Raw genomic sequence first — 17038 nt, 5'->3', positions numbered from 1 at the left:
TCATGAAGTTTATGTTATGTATGTTGAAATTGCAACCCAATGAGAGAATTAGTATTAGAATGCTGCATGTTTATTAGGATGTGGTTGAAACCATTGGATGACCTTCCTGGACATGTTTTGTTGCTATCAGCATTTGTCCCATGTTTCGTTTCCTTGCATACTTATTACCACAATCTTTACTACTGCTATTGTCGTATCTACTAGTTGTGGTTCCCTCAAATTGACTAGTTTTGTAGAATATCTCTGTTCACATGTACACTACAACACCTTTGTACTAGTGTTGTTATTGTTGTTTGGCAAACACCAGAGGCAAATCATATTTGTCATGCAGTTTTTGTAACTCGGCATTTCTATATGGCATGTTTATATTATTATACATTGTGGTGTTCCACACATTTGTTGCTGGTTGAACATGATCATTGGTTCGATATAAAAGTAGAACTGTTCATTGCTAGTTTAATGCTCCAGCATTGATGACACTCCCTTCATGCTTGCTGACCCACACCTTGCTCGGTTGTTCTCATAGTCCTGATGAGGCCATGATGCTTACCTTGTTGGAGCGCATCAACCCCGACCATGGCACCACATTCATAGTCTTGAGGTAGACGTGCTGCAACTGCATCAACGCTATCTTCTCCAACTAGATAAGTCTACGGTCTATCGCATTATTTTCTTTTGTTACTTGGTCGATGAGCCACATATATTATTGTGTTGATTCCCTGTGTGATGCAGAAGCTATGGTGTTTTATTTTGAGTCTGTTGTAAATTGAAATTGATAATGATTTGTGTAAAATTAGTGTAGAACATATATCTTGTTATCTTAATTTGTTCGTGCCATGCTCAATGAACCATCTAAGATTGAATCATTTTCTGCGTTCAACTTCTAGAACCATTCTGGGAGTTTTGGTATTCATGCAACAACTGTGCGTTCTTGTCTGTGTTGTTTCTGTGAGCTGGTTCTTGTGGTTATTACTGTTACATGTTACATGTAGAGATGCTTCATGATTTAGTCCCTAACTGCTTTCTATATTTGTTTTTATTTTGTTTCTAATTCTTTTGGTTTATTGTTAGATGCCTTTGTTCAGCCTATACGAACATATCCAGAATTGGTGTTTCCTCTCATTGAAGGAGCTCCGGCTTGAAAGTGAAGAAGTCTGGAGTATATTTGTAGTAGTAGTTATATGTTGTGATAGTATCACATGTAATGGTGAAATGAATTATGTAAAGATTGTGCTATTAGCCAAAATTGGCATGTGGTTTGACAATTTTCATTTCTTTGTTGTTCTCACTGAAATAATTGTGTGGAAATTGAAACTTGGTTTGTCTTTAATTAGAACCTGACAAGTGGGACCTAATAGTATTTTGCATATAAAAAGGGCATTTTCCAAATAATATTCACAGGGAAAAAACTAAAAATTAAGGAAATGGACTATAAAAAGGCTGAAGCCCAATTGAGAAATAGATGCGACCCAACAAAGAAATGGTCTAAAAATGGATCACGGCCCTGGAAATAAAAAGGCTAAAATGATGGGCCTGGCCCATGTGGTTGACTAAAATTTATAGGAAAAAAATGTAAAAAGGCTGAATTAATGGGCTCGGCCCATCTAAAGCACCGAAATGGACCGGGCTGATTCTAATTTTTGACCTTTTCAATTGGTCGTAGTTTTTCCACGTCAGATTGCCACGTCGGATCCGACGTGGCTTGCTTAGACAGCTAGTGACCAAAACAAAACAGTAGGCTTATTTTAGTCGTAACCGTCTACGACCTTCTCACAGAAAAGGTCGCTATAGTCAGTTTACGACCGCCAGCTTTTGACCTTCTGTTTTTGGTGACAAAAAGGTCGCAAATAAAAAACCATGACCTTTCAGTGACCAATAGTGGTGGTCACAAGTTGACATATTTCTTGTAGTGTTACTCCTCCGGTCATAGCGTTGTAGTGCTTAGGCGAAGCCCTGCGTGGATCACATCACCAACACTGTCACCACACCATTGTACTGACGAAACTCTCCCTCGACCCTTTACTGGATCAAGAGTTCGAGGGACGTCATCGAGCTGAACGTGTGCTGAACACGGAGGTGCCATACGTTCGGTACTTGGATAGGTTGGATCGTAAAGACGTTGGACTACATCAATCGCGTTAACCTAACGCTTCCGCTTTCAGTCTACGAGGGTACGTGGACACACTCTCCCCCTCTCGTTGCCATGCATCTCCTAGATGGATCTTGCGTGAGCATTGGATTTTTTTTGAAATTGCATGCTACGTTCCCCAACATACGGGTCACGATTGGTGCAGTGGTAGGTGCATGCTACGTTCCCCAACATACGGGTCACGATTGGCGCAGTGGTGGGTGCGACACGTTGGCAGCTGGGCGGATCTGCGAGATTCCATCCTTGTCTGGTCCTTGTCAGCGCGAGCAACTCCAGGGGAAACCCTAGATCTCCTTGGGATCGAGCGATGGCGGTGCTTTTGCGTCGTAGCCCCTCTTCAGGGCATCGTTTTGGAGTTTGCTCCTGCTGAAGGGAGTACCGACGCTGGCGGCGCACACCCGATGGCACAATTGCCGATGAAAATCACGCCGACTATGGTCATGGTGGACGATGGCGGCGTCTTTGATTTCGTTTCCTTGTCGAGGCATCGTCGTTGTAGTTTGCGTCACCAGGCTCGGGATGCTCCGGGGGAAACTCTAGATCTGGGTCTCCCAGATCGGACGATGATGGTGTTCTCAGTGTTGCTTCCCCTTCTAGGGGCATCGTTTTGGAGCAAGTGATGGCTGGAGGTGACAAGAGGAGGAGCGGTGTTACATCTACCGCAAGGCCAACAACAGATCACGGTGGCCCGACGCTGCGGAATTTCGGCGATGGGCGCATGTGGATGGACACGCGCATGATGGTGGCGTTGTCTGACACCATGGTGGTGTCGACGGCAGGCCTGACAAGGTTGGTGCGTTAATACCTGCTCTGGAGATGGATCAGCGGTTGGAAGTGGCGGCGGCCTATGAGAGTGCGTCAGACCAGTGTGTGACCCAGTTCCGACATTGTGGCTTGGTTGGGGCATCCGGTTTAGATGTTAGGATATTGAGGAACTCTTGCCGTTGGATTGTAGCTCTAGGCTTCAGGCATACTGATGTACTTTGTAAGGTTTTTGAGAATAATTAATAAAATGGCTGCATGCATCGTTCATATGCACAGGCCGGGGTATATCCTTCTTTCCCAAAAAAGGTGTGTGTGTGTCGGGGATTCAAGGCTACTTGATTAGAGAGCAGTAACTTGGTGCCCGTTACCTGGCCCATTTTTTTATTTAAGCGGAGACTCTGCTTAATTATGAGCATCCAAAAGAGGTCCATAGAAAAGTACTCCCCCCGAAAGAGGTCCATTGAGAAATACTCCCTCTGTAACTTAATATAATATGTTTTTTTACGCTTTCATAGTGCCGAAAACGCGAGAGAGACGTTTTGGAGGCCGAGCTTCATAGAGGTCTTTATTTTTGAAATATTCAAATTCAAACTGTTATAGTTTAAAAAATTCTGGAAAAATATATGCATCCATGTAAGGATGTAACCCACATGTGTGTAAAAATTCATGATGAAATACCTTGAGTTGCGACCTGTAAAAAAAACAAATTCATGGCCTGGAAGGATGGATAGTATCATGTGTTAAATAATCTCAGATTTGTCTTTTTTGCACAACCCTCATTTCAACGTATTTTGAACTGAAAACTTACACACATGTGTGTTATGCCTTCATGTACATCTATATTTTTTTCAGAATTTTTTGAAATGTAAAAATATGAATTCCGATGAAATTTCTAATTTAAATTTGGAGGCCTCACTGGAGGCCGAGCTCCAAAAGGGATTTCCGCAAAAACGCCTTATATTAAATTACAGAGATACTCCCTCCATTCCTAAATATAAATATAAGTCCTTTTAAAGATTTTACTATAGGCTACATTCGAATGTATATAAACGTTTGCTCCGTATGTAGTCTATTGTGGAATCTCTAAAAAGATTTATATTTAGAAACGGAGCGAGTAGTAACTAATAACGATTTTTGCAGAAAAGAGAGAGAGACACAAAATTACCGAAGGTTGGGGAGGGGCAGCCGGTGGAAGACGCCGTAGTTGGTGCAAGGATGAAGAGGAGTAACACTTTGAGGTACCCGGTGTTGTATGGCAAGATGCCAATGGATTTGACAATCTCTACAAACGACACCGTGATGCTTAGAGAGTGTACCGACCTGCAACAATGAAATTACAGTAAACACATCGACAAATAAACTAGTACTCTTATTACGCAGATCACACAAGGTCAATGCTAGCACTAAATGTGTTCTTAAAACACCAGTTACCGTGGTTGATCATCCAATGAACCGTGGAATTGACGGTCGTTGAATCCATATTTTGACTCGGAGAAGAAATAAAATAGGGCAAAGTTAAGTCGTTGGATATATATAATTAATTTGGAGTAAACTTTCAGTAGGCAACATGCTACCTTGATAAGCAAAACCAATGTCATTGATGTGAGGAGGAAGGCGACCGGCCAAACGACGCCAACAGCCTGCGGTATTCCCTGCTTTGAACAGTTGAATTTAGACATGTGCATATTTTGAGGCTAATAAGGGCATCTTATTTCCTTTTTCTTTTTTACGAGAAAACTTTCAATCTATTTATCTTCAATCATCACAGTACAACGAATATAAAAATTAATAAAAATTACATACAGATCCGTAGACCACCTAGCGACGACTACAAGCACTGAAGCGATCCAAAGGCGCGCCGTCGTCATAACCTCTTCCTCACTAGAGCCGGTCAAAATTTGTTATAGTAGACAGTCGGGAATTCGTCGTGTTAAGACCTCATAGGACTAGCGCAACAGAACAACAAACGCCATCGATGAAGAGTGGCGTATATCGAAATGACCCAACGCGAAGACACACGAACGTAGACGAACTACGACCAGATCCGAGCAAATCCACCAATGACAGATCCACCGGAGACACGCATCCACACGCCCACCAATAATGCTAGACACACCATTTGGACGGGGGCTAGCTGGGGAGAACCTTATTCAATCTTCAAGGAGCCACCACCGTCTCGTCTTTCTGAACAGGACACAAACCTTACCAAACCTCGAAGAAAACTCTAAAAACATAGCCTTCCGGCCGGCAAGGAACGGGATCCATCGCGCCGCCAGGGCCCTAAGGCCACTGAGGGAGTTCCGGACTAGGGGGTGTCCGGATAGCCGAACTATCATCATCGGCCGGACTCCAAGACTATGAAGATACAAGATTGAAGACTTCGTCCCGTGTCCGGATGGGACTTTCCTTGGTGTGGAAGGCAAGCTTGGCGATACGGATATGTAGATCTTCTACCATTGTAACCGACTTTGTGTAACCCTAGCCCTCTCCGGTGTCTATATAAACCGGATGGCTTTAGTCCGTAGGACGAACAACAATCATACCATAGGCTAGCTTCTAGGGTTTAGCCTCCTTGATCTCGTGGTGGATCTACTCTTGTAACACACATCATCAATATTAATCAAGCAGGACGTAGGGTTTTACCTCCATCAAGAGGGCCCGAACCTGGGTAAAACATCATGTCCCTCGTCTCCTGTTACCATCCGCCTAGACACACAGTTCGGGACCCCCTACCCGAGATCCGCCGGTTTTGACACCGACATTGGTGCTTTCATTGAGAGTTCCTCTGTGTCGTCGTCAATAGGCTCGATGGCTTCTTCGATCGTCATCAACGACGCAGTCCAGGGTGAGACCTTCCTCCCCGGACAGATCTTTGCATTCGGCGGCTTTGCACTGCGGGCCAATTCGCTTGGCCATCTAGAGCAGATCGAAAGCTACGCCCCTGGCCGTCAGGTCAGATTTGGAAGTTTGAACTTCACGGCTGACATCCACGGGGACTTGATCCTCGAGGGATTCGAGTCACAGCCGAGCGTGCCGCACTGTCACGACGGGCATGATTTAGCTCTGCAGCCGGACAGTACCCTGGAGGCCGCACACGAACCCGCTCCGATCTTCAATTTGGAGCCGGCTGCGCAAATTGAGGACGGATGGCTAGACATCGCCTCAGGGGCTGCAACCTCTACGGTGATAGAGCCGAACATTGATCTTGTCCCTCGCATAGCTCATGACTCCGAGGTGCCGGACTCCTTGCCGAACTCTGAACCTCCCGCGCCCTCACCAATCGAATCCGGTTGGGCGCCGATCATAGAGTTTACTGCCTCGGACATCTTTCAACACTCAACTTTCGGCGACATCTTGAGTTCGCTAAAGTGCCTATTGTTATCAGGAGAGCCCTGGCCGGATTGCGGCCAGGACAGTTGGGATGCGGATTACGAAGAAATTCAAAGCCCACCCACCACCCAATTAATAGCCATTGTCGACGATCTAACCGACATGCTAAACTATGACTCCGAAGACATCAACGGTATGGACGACGATGCCGGAGACGACCAAGAACCAGCGCCTACCGGGCACGGGAAAGCCACCCCAACTCACGACGTATATATGGTGGATGCACCAAAAGGAAGTGACAATGAGGAAAAACGGGACGTGGCAAAGGACAACTCCCCCAACAAACAACCAAAACAGCGACGCAAGCGCCGCCCGAAGACCGGCCTCGATAAAAACGACACCCATACGGACCCAGCCTTAGAGCAGGGCGAAGCAGTGGACGACGCACATGCCACCAAGCAGCCATCCGAACATGATGAACTGGACAGGCAACTCATCCCTGGCAAAGATGATCTCACATCACCAGAGCATACGAATCTTCATAAAAGGCTCGTCGCCACGGCAAGAAGCTTGAAGAAGCAAAAGCAGAAGCTCAAAACAGCGAAGGACGCACTTAGAATAAGATGGAGCAAAGTGCTCAACAGCGCAGATAAACATGGCGCTAGTCACCAGACAAAGAGCTACCCGAAGCGAAAGCTGTTGCCCGAATTTGACGAGGAGGCCTTAGAGCCCCCACAGTCAAAAAAGAAAGAAGCCGCCTGGCCGGATAGACAACCAGATGACAGGCCAAGAGCAACAAGGGGCGCCGCACTCAAACCGGCACACGAACAGCATAAAGATCCTCGAAAAAAGGACGACCCAGTCAGATCTATTTATGGGCCAAAAAAGAAGACTCCAGGAAGCAACATAACCCGCAGAGCATTTGAAGACAACGGCACACCCAAATACAGGGGCGCCGCACACCCACTATGTTTCACTGATGAGGTACTGGATCATGGATTTTCAGCGGGATTCAAATCCGTAAACATAGAAGCATATGACGGAACGACAGACCCTGGAGTCTGGATTGAGGATTATATCCTACACATACATATGGCCAGAGGAGACGATCTCCATGCCATAAAATACCTACCCCTCAAGCTCAAAGGGCCAGCTCGACATTGGCTTAAAAGCCTCCCAGAAAATACCATTGGAAGTTGGGAAGAGCTTGAAGATGCGTTTCGAGCAAATTTTCAAGGGACTTATGTCCGCCCTCCGGATGCAGACGATTTAAGTCACATAACTCAACAGCCCGGAGAGTCAGCACGCAAATTCTGGAACAGGTTCCTCACTAAAAAGAACCAAATAGTCGACTGTCCGGACGCTGAAGCCTTAGCAGCCTTTAAACACAACGTCCGGGACGAGTGGCTCGCCAGACACCTCGGCCAGGAAAAACCAAGAACAATGGCCACACTAACAAGCCTCATGACCCGCTTTTGCGCGGGGGAAGACAGCTGGCTAGCTAGATGCAGCACCAGCGACCCGAGTACATCCGAAGTCATGGATGGAAATGGGAAATCTCGACGCAGAAAGGATCAGCGCCGGAATAAGGAAAATGGCCCAAACAGTACGGCGGTCAACGCCGGATTCAAAAACTCGCGGCCGAACAACAAAACGCTGTCCCTCAAGGACAACGGTGACGAGCTATCCAACCTAAACAAGATTCTAGACAGACTATGTCAAATACATGGTACCTCCGGAAAGCCTGCAAACCATACCCACAGAGATTGTTGGGTCTTCAAGCAGTCCGGCCGACTTAATGCCGAACACAAGGGGCTCGATACACCAAGCGAAAGTGACGATCCCCAAAAGCAGCACTCCGGAAAACAGAAGACTTTCCCACTAGATGTCAAAACAGTGAACTCACTTCATGTGATAACACGACAACACAGCGCGGCTCCTGTCATATGAGGACACTGTCCGCAGAATGGGGATAGACCCTACCAACATTCGCCATAACAACACTCCCTTTAAAGGAGCGATGTCAGGCCTTTAAGCCAATTATACGGGCTCTGTACCACTAGAGGTTGTGTTCGGTTCATCCGACAACCGCCGTCGCGAAAAGCTCACTCTTCATCGCGCCCCATTATACAGTGGCCATCAAGCACTACTGGGACGCAAAGCTTTCGCCCGCTTTAACGCCATACCACACTGCACGTCTCCTATACCTACAATGCCCGGTCCACAAGACATAATCTCATTAAAGAGTAAATACAAGTGTTCCTCGACCATGGAGAGCGTGGGGCCCCTAAACACAGGTCCTTCAGACCCCGGACACGGTTAGGCGAGTCCAGCAAGGGGCTTCCTAGCCGCATACCCCCTTTATAAGGGGCAGGGCGTTTCAGCAATGAGAGCCAATAAAGCTCAACTTTCTTTGTCTACCAAAGCATACTTTATTTTAACACAACTTTTGCACGATATTTCTTAGAAACTAAGTCCTTCTATTTTACAGATGAAGCACGTGCTACACCCGTCCAGGACACAGCACAATGGAGACACAGGCGTAGACGTGCAGCAGGGACCCGTTGCAAGGATTCTTTTCAGATTAAGACCCTGCGTAAACCTTTCTTACTGTCTCTTGTTGATATACATCCCCCGGTTTCCTACCATAGCCGAGGAGGAGGCTGGCGTTTTGGCATCGGCCACGTCAGAAGTTCCCGTCTGTACTTGGACACTAGGGGCTTAGGGCATTGTTCTGCCCGTTATCATAAAGACCGAACACCTCAGGGAGTGTTCGGTGTCTCGAGTTAGGCCTTATATGCATCAGCTCCGAATCATGTCTTTGGTAAAATGTTGGGTTTGCCCGGCTCCTGTGTTTTGCTGCCTTATGTTCCGTATCATCGGCTAACGCGGCACCAGGAGAACTACTACGATTGTGCCCCGGTTCGGCCAGGCGAGCACCTCAGTAGAGAAAGCCGAAAACCGACTGTCATGATGTAGCGAGAGACTGGTCAACCACTCGATCGACCATTGGAATGTTTAGAATTCCTCCACTTTGACGAAGGGCCGCTTCCCGGTCAGGCACATACACACCCCGAGTTCGGAGATGAGCGGTGCCGCCAGGGGCTATATAGTAGCCCCACATTCAAGCTCCTATGGCTAAGTGAAAGTGATAAAGCATTATAGTCCGGTTGCCTAGTTTGCTATGCTATCACCTCCTTAAAAGGACCAAGACATTGGATTAAGTGTGAAAAAACATTTTTCTTTTTGCAAACACCCACGCACCATGTGCGTAGGGGCTGAAGCCAAAGACTGCCATCTTTCAGATTATACATAAACATACGGCCGCACAGGAGATAGTTAAATACTTGAACGCACAAGTATAAAAAGCTATTGTATTATAAACATGATCTCAGAAATCATACATGTCATTCAAACATAATATTTTTTGAGCACCGCGACTCTATTAAACGAGCGCCCTGCAGGACTTCCTCAAAATAGTGCTCGGTGGGGAACCGGCTTTTATCCGAACCCCGGGATGCAACAACGGTGGCATCCATCTCACCCCAGTATGTCTTACCACGGGCAAGAGCCATCCGCGCACCTTCTATACACGCCGACCGCTTCATCGCCCCAATACGCGGCACCGCCCCAAGGAATTGCTGCAACAAGCCAAAATAACTCTTCGGCTTGGGCCTTCCCGGCCACAAATGAGCGACCACATCCGTCATGGTAAGTCCGGACAATCTATTTAGCTCAGCCCACTTAACGAGCCGATCACTCAGCGGAAGTTGGCGCTCCGGACTATGGGATTGAGACCAGAAAAGCTCTTCCATTTCGTGATCCTTCTGGCCTCGGAAGTGCACGACTGCGTCCGCCGCACTCGCTGCCATGTCCAGATAAGGATCCTCCGTACCATACAATCGGCCCAGCTAAGCATACTTCGGATCCGTGAACTTCCTGCACAGCATAAAGGGCTTTCCAGCCACAATGTCTCGAACCTGACGCAGTTCCTCCTTCATAGCCCGCATCGCACTACGGGCATCCTTGGCTTCGGCGTCGGCCTTCTTCAGGTCCTCTTGCTCCGCTCGGCGTTCTCTTTCAAGAAGCTCCTGGCAGTTGGTAGCAACTTTTAAATTCGCGGCCATTCCGGCCATCTCCTCCCTGCTTCGGCAGTGAGCAGCCTACCCGAAGATGAGGCAAACCGACGGCGGTGCCGATGGGAGGCAAAGGAACCATAGACTCTTCTTAGGGAAGGAGGCGCCTATGTGTTGTTTTGATGATAATAAGGGCATCTTCAACACGGTCCCTACAATTGACATACTATTTGTGCGTGGACTGCTCCGGACTAGTCCACGGACACTGTTTCGGAAGCCGGGCATCCAACCACCTAAATGTCTGCTCAATTATGGCATCAATTTTCATTTTAAATGTATATCAATATGGATCAAATTGAAGTAGGGTGTTCATAGAGGCCAATCACAATTAAAAAGACGCGGATGTTCAAAGTTTTGACATGCGGCGGGTCACAAAAGATCCAGTCCGACAATCCGTGCAAAAAACAAACATTTTTGCCCTGCGAGGCCGGCTGTCTGAGCCTCCTCGCTCACTCCGCAACCGGATCCTCCTCATCAGCCGCCTCCATCCGGGCCTCCTTCTTCTCGGTCTCCTCCATCTTGCCATCAAGCACTTCACCATCTCCGCTTCGGTATACAACTCGTCGACTTTCAAGTCAACATTTGTGTCTCCGCCAAAGTAGTTGTGGGCTCAACTCTCCTCTCATTGAGCCCGGCCTTCTTATCGGCCACCGCCATCAACATGTAAACCTCTCTGCCTTCTTTTGCTCCTTCATTTTGGAGCGCTTGACACATGCATCCTCCTTCTCCGAGATGCCCTCAAACCTCTCTGTCATCTTGTCCGCCGCCCCTTCTCGCTTCTCCTTCTTCTCCTCCCATTTCTTTCTCCGGAACTCCCTTCTAACCTTCTCGGCAGGCTCTTTTTGTTGGGTTGGTTGGATCACCCGCTCTTCCTCATTGCTAATGCTGGCGCTCTTGATGGAACTGGCAATGCCATTTTTCTACTTGGGCTGCCCATTGAACTTTGACCAACAATGCATGAGGATGAAGTTCGACCAATAATGCATGAGGACAAAGTTCTTCTTCTCAATATTTAATAACAATTTGCATGCACGGGATGTCTACAACAAAGTACATTGTCAACAATGTGCATAGAGCATAGCCGAGGGAAATACATATTGCATAGCCGGCCAAATGACATGGAGCATAGAGCATAGCTGGGCAAATGACATGTATGTTGGCCCAAAATGTTGCGACATTTTGCTCACTGCCATGGATCAGATCTATGCTAGTGGACAACCACACATCGCACAACAATTTGTCTCATGTTAAAACTTTCACTTATACCCCTCTTCTTTGGATCGTCCAGCCCCTCGTCCAGATTAAGGTCATTGTTGTCGTCCTGCTCCGACTGCTCGGTGACGAGTCCGGCTGCTAGGTGTACGTGCCATACTAGGTGCCCAGCTGGGCATGCCCATCCGGCTCCAAGTCATCCACTTGGCCCTCCTCATAGTAGCATCTGCCTCCCTTCCGCCGTGGATGATCTCCATCATCTGCCTGTCTGCGTCGTCATATGATGTCTCACCCAACTTAGACATACCAATGAACAGAGAGTGGGCACCAACCTAATCCACGGTGTGTCTGCAAACGCATAAGCAGAGGTGACGAGTCGGGGAAATGGAGCAGCACTGCATTCACGCCGATGCAATATGCCACGTACCAGCGACAGAGGCCGGGGATTGCTGGTGCTAGACAAGATGCTTTGCGGCGTAGAAGTACGACCACTCATATTGCACCTGTCAGGGCGATGTGTGCATCGAGGGCTGCGACGGCGGCGCCCCACGTCCTAGCCCCGCCAAGCCCCCGAAACCCGTACCCCGCCACGCCAGCCCTTCCAGCCGCCCTTCTGTTTGATGCAGCGGGATTCCCGTGTCGCCGAGTTGATCCTCCGGGCCTTTGCGTTCTGTGGATCTTCCACCTCTACTTGCTCCGACAGCTCGTCAAGCATACATGCGGTGGTGGAAGCAAAAAAGGGTGAGAATTGGGGTGGACAGTGGCAATGATTGGAGCATAGATGGTGAAGAATGTGGGGGATTCTAGTGCAGAAACAATGCGGATCACTCGAAATGTGGGCGAGAAGTCCAATGTGATGCTCGTTGCATTCAATAGGAACCTCACTTCACAGGTAGCCATGACTGGGCCAGCCATGCACCTAGACTGTAGCGGACCGATTCACAGGACCTCCTATATGTCGCTTATTGCGGCAGGGAGTAACGGTTTCGCATGGGAGGGGGTTCCCCTAGGCTGGCCCATTCGCTGTCCTGCGCGGAATAAAAGGATGCAAAAAAGAAAGAGCGTGCTAGCAAGGCAGGTGGAGTGGTGGATGTCGGGTGTGTTTGGTTAGCGTCCACGCCAATGCCCACCTGGCCTGGACAGTGCCTGGACTATGCCTGGTACTTGTTTGCTTGCTGTCCTGGCTGAGAAAGTGCATGCCTGGCCTGGTCAATCTGTGGTTAGCCTGGCTCAACTAGAAAAAATATAATAAAATAAAACGCTTAACCCAGGCAAGCCACTTATCCTGGCCCAGGCGTCCCATCCCCTGCGCCTGGGGTGCTAGCGTAGCTGCCTGGCAATAATTAAATGTTTTAAGTACTCTGACACACAGCGGCAAATTCTCATGTACAGCAGGCACGAACCAAACACACAAGGGTCAGGCTAGCCTGGCCAGGCAAACTTTTACACCATCCCAGGCTGTATCCAGGCAGCCCATTTTTCTAGGCACGGTGGCCAGGCATTCAACCAAACAGGCCCGCCATGCGCCAGCCACTCCGCCTGGCGAGCTATGTGTGAAAATTGGCAGCGCGATCTTTAAAGCCTAACAAGAAGCTGCACAAAATAAAACAAGTTTGCAAAATTCCATAAAACTTGTGGGCGAGGGATTGAACACAAGTACTCCCGCAAGGAAAACATGTCTATAGCATTGCAGTAACTGAGGTTTAGTGTGCAAAATGGCAGCCCAGTATATATGAACTATAATACGTGGCATATTAACAAAAATTAAAAATGCCAAACATGATTTTTTAAAAGGAAAATACCTTTTGAAATGCAAACTTTATTTGGGAAACTCAAAAAAATTAAAAACAAATAGGAACAAAAATTGAACACGAGAAAGATTTTTTGAAATAACGAACTACTTATTGGAAACGCAAAACATTTTCTTAAAAACAATAAAGAAATATAAAATGAATATTTTTCAAAATTACAACTAGTTTTATGAAACTCAAACATTTTTTAAATTTTCAAAATAATTTTGAAAAGCAAGAATATTTTTTGAATTTGTGAACAAATTTAAAACTGTAGCGGTTTTCAATATGTGAACGAACTTGGAGAATGGAACTTTTTAAAATTTGCAACATTTTTGAATGGTGAACAAAATTAAACATGCAATCATTTTTTGCATGTGTGAACAAATTTCAAAAACGAAAATATATTTTCAATTTGTGAACAAAATTTTAAATAGGAAGAATTTTAGAAATTCAGGAACATCTTTCAAATTGTGAAAAAATTTGGGAAACGGGAATTTCTTTTGAACGTCCGAAACATTTTTTAATTTGTGAACAATATTTAAACAGGTGAACAATTTTTTTTTGAATTTTTGAACAAATTTTGAAAATTGGAACTTTTTTTAAACCACATAGTTCTGCTTTGTGCAGAAAAATTAAAAAGGTGAACATTTTTTGATTTTCCGAAATGAAGCCAACATATTTTGATTTTTTTTGGAAATTGTGATCAAAATTTGAAAAATGAACATTATTATGAAAGAATGAACAAAATTTGTAAAATGCGAACATTTAGAAAATTCCTGAATAATTTTGAAAGATTTGAGAAAGAAAAGTGAAAATGAAAAGAAAAGGAAAAAAAGAAAAACGAAAAAAGTAAATAAAATAGACAGAAAAAGGAAAAACAAGAAATAGGAAAACAAAAAAGAAATGAAAAACAGAAAATAAGAAATATCAGGTTTAGGAACCTTCTAGAAGTTTTTGAAAACCGCAAAAAACCGGCTGAAAACCTCTAGAATGTTCCCAAAACCGGGAAGACAGACAACGCTTAAACGGGCCGGGCCAATCTAGAACGGGCCGGCTGGAGACACGATCTGGTTTTAATCTAGGAGTAGCTACCCTGTCCGCTCGAGAGTAGATTTTGAGAAGTTAGAAACGGTGGTTCCTAGCCGGACCTAAACTTAACTCCCTAAATTGTTTTTGCACACAATTTTCATTTCAAACAAAAAAGAAAACTACCAACTTACTTAATTAAACAAAAATAGCACATTATACATAGCATCATTAGAGGGTTCATAGAACTTAAAACTACATGCCATACTTAAAACTACTCAGATTCCCCATGAGCTCGTCCCAATGCACCTAGGAGTCGCCTGCAGTGGAGGACGGTTCGACATCATCATCGTTGTTGTTATGCTTCTTGTAGGCCTCATAGAATGCATGTTCCTCGACCACGAGGTTTAGATGCTTCCTTATGAGGTTAGCCATAATGGCCTCGTCGATGCGTTCGGCCTCGATCTGCTCGAAGGCCTCACGATTATCCTTTCCTCTCAGCGGGAGACAACTCGAGGCTCGATGAAGTCCGGGATGCTGCGGCTGCCGACAAGGAAGTTAACCTTGCCCGGCCGCCGAACAAACAAATCGCTGCCACGTCGTACGCACGAGCCGCCTGCGCGACGGACAAGAAAGTGCTGAGCCAACACCTCTCTCGCGCCTCCGAACTGCGTATGCCCCCCCCCCCCCCGGGGCAAGTGCCCCATGGCCGCTGACGCACGCCATGGCACTTGTTCTTCTTCTATAGATTCGGGCAACGGCGACAACCGAGACATGAATCTCACTCGGGGCGGCTGTGCGCTCCCATTCCAGACGCAACACAGATTTGGCGGTGGGCCTCCTTGTCGATTCAGTGGCAGCTAGATCCGTCGATTCGGGCAATGGCGGGAGGCAGCAGTCGATTCAAAGTGGGGATGGAGGAAAGCGGGGGCTGCGGTGCCAGTGGGGGTGTGAGCAAGGGGGCTGCGGGGTTGCGATGGGTGGCCAAGCGTGGATGAGTGTGAGCGGGGGAGATTTTTTTTTGCTGAGAAATGGCTGTGACCACTCATATTTGCGGCGCAGCTGATGCACCGCTAATTTTTTTAGGAGTTAGACTGGGTGATGGTTGGGCTAGGTACATTTTAACGCTAATTTTTTGAGGAGTTGTACCCTTTTGAGGGTTCAACTAGAGTTGCCCTAACGTTGTGGTGGCTCCTAGCTCTATCAACTTTATTGTTTCTTATTAATAAGGACATCTCTGATTCACATGATTCTCAAAACGCATGAATAGAAAAAACATAGCAATAGATTATCATGTGTTGATGATAAAACTATAGTAATTTAGACAGGGTGTTTGACAGCGCAGAAAAAACAAAAGAATCCTACCATGAGGTTTGAATGGATGATTTTTTTTTTCATAATAGAGTTGTAACAAATGAATCATATGACATTTCTAAGTTTTCTGATCATGCGAATAAAACGACTGAGCTGTAGGAAAATTCCAAAGGATTCAACTCCTCTAAGAAAACATAGAATTCTTTTGAATCAAAAGAGCCTTAATGGGGAAGGTTGGTCATTTACACCCACCACGAACGCGTCCATGTTTTTTTTTTGACTGAGCGGTAGGAAAATTCTGAAGGATTCAAGTCCTCTAAGAAAACATAGAATTCTTTTGAATCAAAAGAGCCTTAATGGGGAAGGTTGGTCATTTACACCCGCCACGAACGCGTCCATGGTTTTAAAAAGGCGGAAATTATATGATATGGGCCTTCATCCCGTTTAAACTACTTTGCTGTTGATTACGAACCATGTAATGTCAACCATCTCACTACAGTACTCCCTCCGTTCCTAAATATTTGTTTTTTTAGAGATTTGAAATGGACTATCATATACGGATGCATGTAGACATATTTTAGAGTGTAGATTCACTCATTTTGCTTCGTATGTAGTCACTTATTGAAATCTTTAGAAAGACAAATATTTAAAAATGGGAGAAGTAGATGTTACCACCAAGTGCAATGAAATAAACGAAAAATTACGCTCACCCGTTCGCCTGATTGCTTGATGAAGGGTGGCGTCAGCGCAGGCGGCGACACCTCGCTTGCGCCAAAGAACAATCCTTCGCAGAGGATTGGTGCCAACAGCAGCACGGAGATGACGCACGGCGCGAGCAGCCATTCTCTCCTACAGCGCATCATCTTGTGAAGAGGGGCAGTGGAAGGCAAACTCCAAAGTGACGACGGTGTACGCAGGAAAAGGTCTCTGGTGTCAACTATAGTCAAGTACGTCTCGGTTAGGTCAAAGTTAGGCGGCCGATGGAGCAGGTGAAGCAGGCGTCGCCGTTGCTCCTCAGTGCGCAGGAAAAAGATCGTGACCCTCCTGCATCTCTTCTCTAGATTAATCCTCTTCTCTATATTAAGAGGAGTTGTAGGTTTGCCTCACCTTCTTCCCTGTTTTTTTTTTCCTTCCAAGCCTTTATTTCTTATTTGGTTTCTTCCTTTATTTATTTTTCTTGAATGTCCCCGACGAGCCTCTTGTTGATTTTTCTTTTTGATGATGTTAACGGATGCCGCACAAAGTTAAAAATCAACATAAATATAGTAATCTGGAACAATCTAAATCAAATCGGTACATCTGTGGAGGTGCTC

The 17038-nt window shown here is 46.2% G+C and overlaps 1 protein-coding gene across 2 annotated transcripts in view; it reads right to left on the bottom strand.

Annotated features, from left to right (window-relative positions):
- Positions 1 to 16667, bottom strand: part of LOC123093737 (aspartyl protease family protein At5g10770-like) — a 50232-nt gene extending 33565 nt beyond the window's left edge. The window contains exons 1-4 of one of the 2 annotated variants that reach the window (XM_044515770.1): positions 16436 to 16667; positions 4489 to 4566; positions 4346 to 4401; positions 4080 to 4234 (exon numbers count right to left, since the gene is read on the bottom strand). In XM_044515770.1, the coding sequence (XP_044371705.1) occupies positions 4080 to 4234; positions 4346 to 4401; positions 4489 to 4566; positions 16436 to 16588 (442 nt within the window). In that variant the 5' untranslated portion in view covers positions 16589 to 16667. Of the gene's footprint in view, positions 1 to 4079; positions 4235 to 4345; positions 4567 to 16435 lie in introns of both variants that reach the window. The other variant, XM_044515769.1, reaches the window with a different exon arrangement.
- Between the last annotated feature and the right edge of the window lie 371 nt (positions 16668 to 17038).

Source organism: Triticum aestivum, chromosome 4B (genome assembly GCF_018294505.1).
Source record: "Triticum aestivum cultivar Chinese Spring chromosome 4B, IWGSC CS RefSeq v2.1, whole genome shotgun sequence".
Taxonomy (NCBI): domain Eukaryota; kingdom Viridiplantae; phylum Streptophyta; class Magnoliopsida; order Poales; family Poaceae; genus Triticum; species Triticum aestivum.
The sequence above is the reverse complement of the archived record's forward strand: the minus strand, read 5'-3'. Positions and strand labels throughout refer to the sequence as shown.